This window comes from Staurois parvus, unplaced genomic scaffold, assembly GCF_062004578.1.
Source record: "Staurois parvus isolate SC_StPar_1 unplaced genomic scaffold, SC_StPar_1.0 ptg000470l, whole genome shotgun sequence".
Classification (NCBI taxonomy): Eukaryota; Metazoa; Chordata; class Amphibia; order Anura; family Ranidae; genus Staurois; species Staurois parvus.
Genome location: NW_028318266.1, coordinates 2,288,165 through 2,296,484, shown reverse-complemented (window position 1 = coordinate 2,296,484; position 8,320 = coordinate 2,288,165). Strand labels below are relative to the sequence as shown.

Genomic DNA, 8,320 nt, shown 5'->3' with positions numbered 1-8,320 from the left:
TTACATATCAGTCTTCTAGCACCACCTGCTTTTGCTGAACCGAAAAAAATCCCACACAAATAAAAAAAGTAAAACTCTCATTTATAAGTAAGTAAATACCAAATGGGTAGTACTGGTCTAATTTTGCCCACCTCTACCTGGGGGTTGTAGCTAAAACATGGTGCAGCTTTTATTTTCTATTTTTTTAGACACTAACCTGTGGCTTCTATTTCTCTGCTTTAAGGACTGGTGTTCCTGCCTTTAAACTGTGATGCCAATTTTTATCCCCCCTACCTTTAATGGTTTTGGCAGTAATTTGGGGAAGACACATGTCTGTGCCCTGTGTCTCTGCATCTAGGCATGTTGTCGCTGCTGCTGAACTGTGGTGCCACATTATACCAACCCAAACCTAAAGTATTCAGTTCTAATTCCTTAGAAGAGGAGGCAATTAATGGATGGACAGTCAGCAACAAGTGATTGTTGTACTCTAAAATCCTCAAGCTAGATATTAAAAAATGGAAAAGACCCCATTACATAAAAATAGTAGCTAAGAGGTTCACGGCTTAACAATTTCTTAACAAGCTCTAGAAATCAATCCAAATCTACTGCTGCTTTGGGATCCAACTTGCAAGCATACAGAGTTCAGCTTTAACCTTTTTTGGATGCCTACAACAAATAATGATTGTTGAAAAATCAAGTCATAGATTCTAAAGCTAGACACAAGCAATTTACATAAAGCTTGTTAACTATTTCAAGTTGTAGAAACAAGGACTATAAATATATAGATATGGAAAATGAATATATAGTTTCAGTGTAAATCAATTGTTTTAACATTTCTTAAACTTTTTTCAAGGCTTTTTCTGATCTCGTGGTTCCTCAGACTGTAGATAATGGGATTCACCAGGGGAGTTGCCACAATGTAGAAAACAGACATAAATTTGTTTGTAGTAATTGATCTTTTATCAGACGGTGTCAAGTAAACGACCATCAAGCTCCCATAATATGTGCACACAGTGGCCAGGTGTGAGCTACATGTGGAAAATGCTTTTCGTCTTCCATTGGCTGAAGAAAGGTGTAATATAGTGAAGGAAATGAAGACATAGGTCACAATAATAAAGGCAAAAGGAAGAAAAATAACTAAAATGTACAGAAAAAGATCGACTAATACAAGCAGAGAAGTGTCTGAAGTAGACAGCTCTAGCACTGGACCAGAATCACAGAAGAAATGGTCAATGTTATTCCCACCACAAAAATGTAACCGATACACCAAAACTAATTCACTGGATGCAAATGCAACTATCAACCAAGACCAGACAACCATCTGAAGACAGATATGGAGCTCCATGATTGAATGATAACGCAATGGGTTACATATGGCCAAATATCGATCATAGGACATAATTGCAATAAGCAAACATTGCACAAGTCCACAAAGAGAACAGCAATGCATCTGGATGATGCAGGCAGTTACAGATATTGTGATTCCATCTTTCAGTATAATTGCTAACATCATTGGGACTATGCTGGTGGTTATCATGAGGTCAGCTATTGCCAAGTGTTTGAGGAAGTAGAACATTGGGATTTTAAGACTCTCATTAATCGAAATTAAAACAATAATGAGGAGGTTTCCCTTTAATATCACTATATAGCATAGGAGAAACACAATGAAGAGAAGAATTTTAATTGTATGGAGATTTTGAAAACCAAGAAGCAAAAACTCAGTAACTTCAGTTTGATTGTCTTCACACATGTCTTCAAATAAGAGTCAACAAATGGTCATCATCCTGCAAGAAAAATTCAAACTTTTTAATGCGGTCTATTTCTCAACATAAGTTTAATATTATAAAAGCCAACATGTAGGAGCAAATTGGATCGTGCTTTGCTGGTTTTTTTGCCTTTCTCTGGATCAACTGTGGGTGAAGTATTATAACTTTTTTCTTTTTATGGTTGAACTGGATGGACTTTTGTCTTTTTTCAGCCAGACTATGTAATAACATCCAACTGAGTAGCGTTAAAGCGATAGTGATTTGGGTTATTTGGACTGTCTCAACTGGTGTGATTTAAAGACCAAAAGGGAGAAAATGGTTCATTGTTAGGGTTTACTTACACTTGTTCATGTGTTGTATCTCTTAAACTTCAATCTTTCCACATTATTTAATGGTTAACATGGTACAAGGCTCAATTACAGCTTCCAAACACAGTAAAATTAGTATGGTAATTTGGGTGCATCATATTCAATACCAAGATATTTCACACCTAAAAAAATTTAAAAAATAAAAGGAGATGAAGATCTGAACAAAGAATGTAGAAAATGTAACATCCTGTATCTGAAAATGTTAAAATAAGGCACCGTTATCCTGAACTGACCCTCAACAGTAAACCTCAAATGAATTCTGAACACAGGTTTCAATATAACGTTTAAAGTAGAACTATGGGCAAACATTTTTTTTTAAATTCTGAATAGAAAAAGGCAAGGTTATAACCCATGCAAGTTTTTTCTCCCCCTGGGTCCTATTGGGGAAATTTACTGTCACTTTCTTTCCCATAGTCAGAACAAGAAGTAGAGAGAAAATATCTGCAAATTAAGGAAACTCCCTGGAGACTTCCAGGTCACCAGGACTAGTGTGTCTATTGGGAAATTTACCCTCTACTACTTTTCTGGGGACCATCCAAAATTTGGGGGTTCTTTTACTTTCAATGACAATGGTAAACAGAGCAATAAGAGAGAGTGAATCTCCCTACAGGGGGCACAGACTGCAATTAAAACCTGGTGTGCTAATCCCTCTCCACTCTATCCAAAACTTTAAAAAAGTTTTGCCTTTAGTTATAATTTAACTGGACCTTGTAACTCCTTTGGTGAAGTATTTATTCTGTATTCTGCTTTACCTTTTTTGCTGTGAAATGCTCACAAACATGCTTACATGCTTACATGCTCTTAGTTCTTAATATATTTTATTGTCAGTTTTTAAAACAATTATACAGTGGATATGAAATAATGCAGAGAGGGTCTCCAAGATCCAATCCAAGGTCCCAGTGATAATATGACACAAAAAATGAGTACACATTCATGCATGGAACAGGTATCCAGATTGTACAAACACACAAACTGTTCGAAGTATCAATAACTCATTGCTAGCATCCCATAAATTAAAAGAAAGTGACAATTCTTAATAAAATCATCCAAGAGAAGGTGGAATGTAGTAGAAGAAGAAACATAGAAGATAGAAAAGTTGGTGAAGTCAATGAGGTATAGATACTGTATATTAACTTCCTGGTCTGGGTATCCCAAAATGAAGGATCAATATTGGATAAAACACAATAGCTATCCTTATTGAAGATATCTTGGCTAAGAGAATCTATACTCAACTGTGAGGAAGTGTTAGATGATGAGTTTATGTGAAATCTCAATTAACCACTGTAAATAATATTGTAATTGTGAATATATTTCACTTAGAGCTGTATCAGTGTGGGTGTGCAATATGTCTTCCCATACATTCCTGTTCTATAGATACCATAGTTGCCAAAGGGAATATTCTATTAATTACACCTTCTTTACTGTATAACAGAAGTCTTTGCTGAGAATTCTCTTTCAGACAGTTCAGTACCAGAGTTAGTTTTTCTAACAATGGGACAGACCTGTTGGCTTCACAAATATTAACTTCCAAGGATCCCACATTTAGATATGCAATGAAGGTGGCCAGCCATTCATGAATACTTAATTTCCCAGGAAAAGGTCATGAATTGTCAAGCTTAAATTCCATAAAGGTGTGCCAGGATTTGCCTTAAAGGGGGTTGGTGTATGCTAAATACGGGGGATTTGAAGTTAGACAATTATGAAAGGGAATAGATTTGCCAACTAATCAAAGATACTCCATGAAAATTAATGGAGGAGAGGCCTAGAACTATAGACACTAGATAGAGAGAGGTTTTTTTTGGGAACCCCAGGGAAGAGAATGGAACCTGTACATCCAGTTCCATGGTAATTATGGAATATATTCCTTGCACTTATATCTAAATGTTTGTCTTATGTCTTTTCTGTCTCACTGTTTGTAGTTTATAATATGTTTGAGCTTTCTTAATAATCTTTCTTTTATGTAACTAGATAGATTGTTTGTGTTAGTTTAGACCTCCATTCTATTCGCCAATAAATTTTGGTTGTTGTGTTAAACTTTGACACCATAAAACTACATTATCTTATGCAGGCGAAAAAGACAAGGTTCTGGTAGGAAGGTTTATAATACCTTTAAATTCACATGTTCCCATGGTGTCTGCCACATAAAAGTATTTCTCAGGAGTGAGATATCATAAGACTTGTGTCGTGTATTGAACCGGCTGCCTTTTAGGATAAGTCTGATTTTTAAGCATTTATGAGGAGGGTGAGGATTAGAACAGAGTATTATGCTGTCTGAGCTGAAAGGTTTACTTCAAGGGATATTATGTATATAGTAAATCAAGTAGGATATTTCTTTTTTTTTTTAAGAAAAAGGTTTTATTGAACAAAAAGAAAAATTGTACAAAGATCCAGAGCGCATCAAGGATACACTGCATATTCTAAACAACCAATTACAATTATTAAAGAGCCAATATGTTGAAGAACAATAAGGGAATAGGAGAAAAGCACAAATACTATACCATATCAGTGCACAAAATTCTATGAGAAACAGTGTCAATAGATCATTCCCATTATCAACTTATCACAATATGCGGCCCATATTCAAATCTACAGTGTCTAGGCCAGGTGTATCCGGCCATGGGGACCACAATTTGTCAAATTTACTAGTGCAGCCTGTGTTGATATATATATAGATTTTTCAAGCCTAATGTTATCCCCCATGTGGACCACCCACTCTTTCAGTGAGAGAGGGTCAGCAGATATCCAATGTCTCAGAATCAACTTACATGCCTGGAAGAGACTCTAGCTATGGCCTGCTTAGGGATATCTACCCTGGAAGACCACCAAGGATACCCAAAAGACAGCACTTAGGGTCTTCTGGGATCTGACCTTGGAAGACCCTATTAATAGTAGCAATAACCTCCATGCAGTAAAGGTGTAGTTTCGGGAATCTCCACAGCAAGTGCATAAGGTCACCATAATCCCTAAAGCAGAATATATCAATTGCACAAGTTCTAGGAGATGGCCTGAAACAAATGGATGCTGTAACAGCTACTAGCTGGACACCCATGTCAACACAAGCTAAAGCGTATGTCACCAGCACCCCCACGGATCATCAAAATATCATCCAGAGTTTAGTAAAGGAATCATGTCACAGCCGTAAATTATGGCATTATGGGGGGTTATGCATATAATGCCCGGTGAAAGGGTCCTACATGGCCCTGGCAACCTTTCAACTCCTGTCTATGGATTCTAGTGAAAGTGCTAGCATTAAAAAAAAGGGTTCTAGTATATATCTTCACATGATTCATAATAAACACCAGACTGAAGGTGAAGGGGGTTGTATGGTATTAAACAAAGTTGCCTTGAATTATGTTAATACATTCTGCACATGAAGCTGCTCAGTCTGGTGTTAACAAGCTCAAGTCTGTGTGCACAAGGTTTATAGAATATGTAGAACCTCATCAATTTCTGTCCCAGGAAAAATTACAACCCAATGTCCCCACCATACTCTATGTCCATTTATTGAGATGCCAATTATCTCACCACTATAGAGGGGGAAACCCAGACCAACAAAGATTTTTTTTTTAATGCTTGCTTGGGTTTGCTACTGGCAAGCATTAAAGAGTCAGTTGTTGTCTCACCAAATGGTCAAAGAGTGTGTTGGAAACCTTTGATTACATTCCTTGCAGATAACGGGGTTCATTTACCACAACAGGAGAGTGCAAAATCTGGAGTTGCTCTACATAGAAACCAATCAGCTTCCAGCTTAATTAAACAAGCTGAAGTTAGAAGCTGATTGGCTACCATTCACAGCTCCCCCAGATTTTGCACTTTTGTATTAGTAAATCAACCCCACTGTCTCTGGTGGAAAGTAAACCCAGGATACGAAGAGTCATGACACAAGTGTTTGCCGTTTAACCACCATGCTGCCCCTTACATTTATCTATGAAGATTTCAAAGATGTAGTCTTCCCTACAACACCAATCTTGCTTCATACAGTATGTGACAAATTTACTTAAAGCATTTTGCAATATTTTATTAGTATGTATTTGTGTTGAGTTTACAGAAGCTGAAGGATCTAAAGGTCATGTGTATCTATAATGGTGGCAGAAGAACAGCATTGAATTAGACTTACTCTGAGCTGCACAGGTATGGTGGGATCTCAGCAGTCCAATGTCACGTCTACACCTTGGACTCACAACAAGATTTCCCAGGTTCTCTTTTTATCTCATTTGTTTTTTCCCTGGGGATTTGTCTTTTGTGAATATCATCAGCTTTACCCCAGGTGCTGCACAAATTGTCAAGTGAGTATTTTAATTCTATTTATTATGCAGAGAACAAAATAAATAACAGACTATATGTGTAATGTCTCTGGGGTCTGCTCAGCCTAGTTAGGATTAAATTGAATCATTTCATCCACCAGAATCCAATCCCATGATTAAAGAATCTTTAAATTTTAAATGTAAATGGATGCCAGTAAATTGTTTGAAACTCTGTTCCACTATACATTTGTAATACTCTTTTTTTTGGTGCAGGTTGTGATTCCTCCAGGAGTGATGTGGTTGGTATATACGTATTACCATCGTATTTGGAAGCAAGGTGCTTCTACTGTTGACTGGGGGTAACCCGAATATACCTGGGTTCAGTTTGAGGTGGATTTGGTGCCAAACCAGAACGCCATGGAAGTCAATAGGAGCCGAATGTTAAAAGTCAGTTTATTAATACTGTTTAACGTAAAACATTAAGTCCTTTAAATAACATGCCCGGGGGATGCTCTTAAACTGCATCTGAATTGGCGTATCTGTACAATGTATACAACATAATATAGCAAAACTGTTATTTCCAAAGAAAACAATTGCCATTAAAATTGCAGGGAATTGACTACTTCATCTGCTATAATTATGAACAAACAATCTGGGATTCCATTAATCTATAGCAGAAGTTCATCCTAGATAGGGCACCGTATGAAAAAGAGGACTTGTCAGAAACGGTGTGTTTTTATTTTTTTTTGTTAATGAGTAGTGGTAGGGTACTATGTACCCCTCACTTACTTACATGGGGAGCCAGTATCAGTACCACCCGAAAGGGGGCTTCCAGATTCTGAAAAGCTCCCTGCCTGAGACACCCACAACCATCTGGTCAGGGTCATGATGAAGAAGTCCTTGTCATTATTCACAGGGGGACAAGGCGCTTTGCCAGGGGGGACCCCTCATTTTGAAAGCATGTGACCTGGTATGGTTCAGGATAAGGTGGCAGAATGCTTATTCTCTCCTTACTCTTTTCTGTTCTGCCAGGATGCATACTCAGATAAAGGTCTGGTGTGTTTTTTTTTTTGGGCGGGGGGGCATAATGTTTTTCTTGATTTCTGTGTGAGGTTCTCCCTTAAAACCCATTCCAGACCCAAAAGGTCCAGAATGTGGAAGCCTTGAAATATACATATTCTGTATACTTGCCCCACGGATAATTTGCAGTAATTGATCCCTGGCTAAGCTCCCCACCATGTAAACAGGCTTGTAATTACATAGATAGTACTAGAGCAACATAACTAATTATACATGTATGTTTGGTAGAAGTTTAAATTTGTTGTAGAGACAACTTCAGCTGTATTCTCTAAAGAAGTGGACTGTGTTATCCGTAAATTTTTAGCTCTATTGAAAGGCCCACATTCCCTAAGTCAACTGCAAAGGAAATTAAAAAAAGGCCTTTGTTAAAAAAAAAAAAGAAAATATACCTACCTTGACCTAACCTTCATTTTTGGGTGGGGGTCTTTCAGTAGAGTGGACCTTCCATAACAATGGAAGGTCTTCTTTACATGGTGACAGCAGTGGAATATGCTTGGGCGATGTGCAATGGCACAGAAGATTATAGTTTCCTTAAACAGAGCATGTGACTGGTGATTTACAGATAAGAGATGGGAGCTTGTTTTTCTGTGTGGACTTTAAAAAGCTGAATGCATATATTAATTGAAATGATTATCCCCTGCCTCAGGTGGATGAGTTTTTCATGGCCTTACAGCAGGCATGTTACTTTTCAACTATGGATCTGGCCACTGGCAGGTTCCTGTGAGAGAGGAGAATCAAGAAAAGACAGCTTTATTTACTTCTCTAGGACTGTATGAGTTTAATTGAATGCCCTTTAGCCTCACCAATGTCCCCAGTACATTTTAGAGACTCATGTTTAGGGGATCTCAACTTCGAGACAGTTCTCATTTACCTAGATAACATC

General features: G+C 37.5%; 1 protein-coding gene across 1 annotated transcript; it reads right to left on the bottom strand.

The window, feature by feature from the left end:
- Window positions 1-787: 787 nt before the first annotated feature.
- Window positions 788-1,729, bottom strand: LOC149452511 (olfactory receptor 5P66-like). The gene has a single exon (XM_089689177.1). The coding sequence runs from the start codon at window positions 1,727-1,729 to the stop codon at window positions 788-790; it is 942 nt and encodes a 313-aa protein (XP_089545303.1).
- Window positions 1,730-8,320: the final 6,591 nt, after the last annotated feature.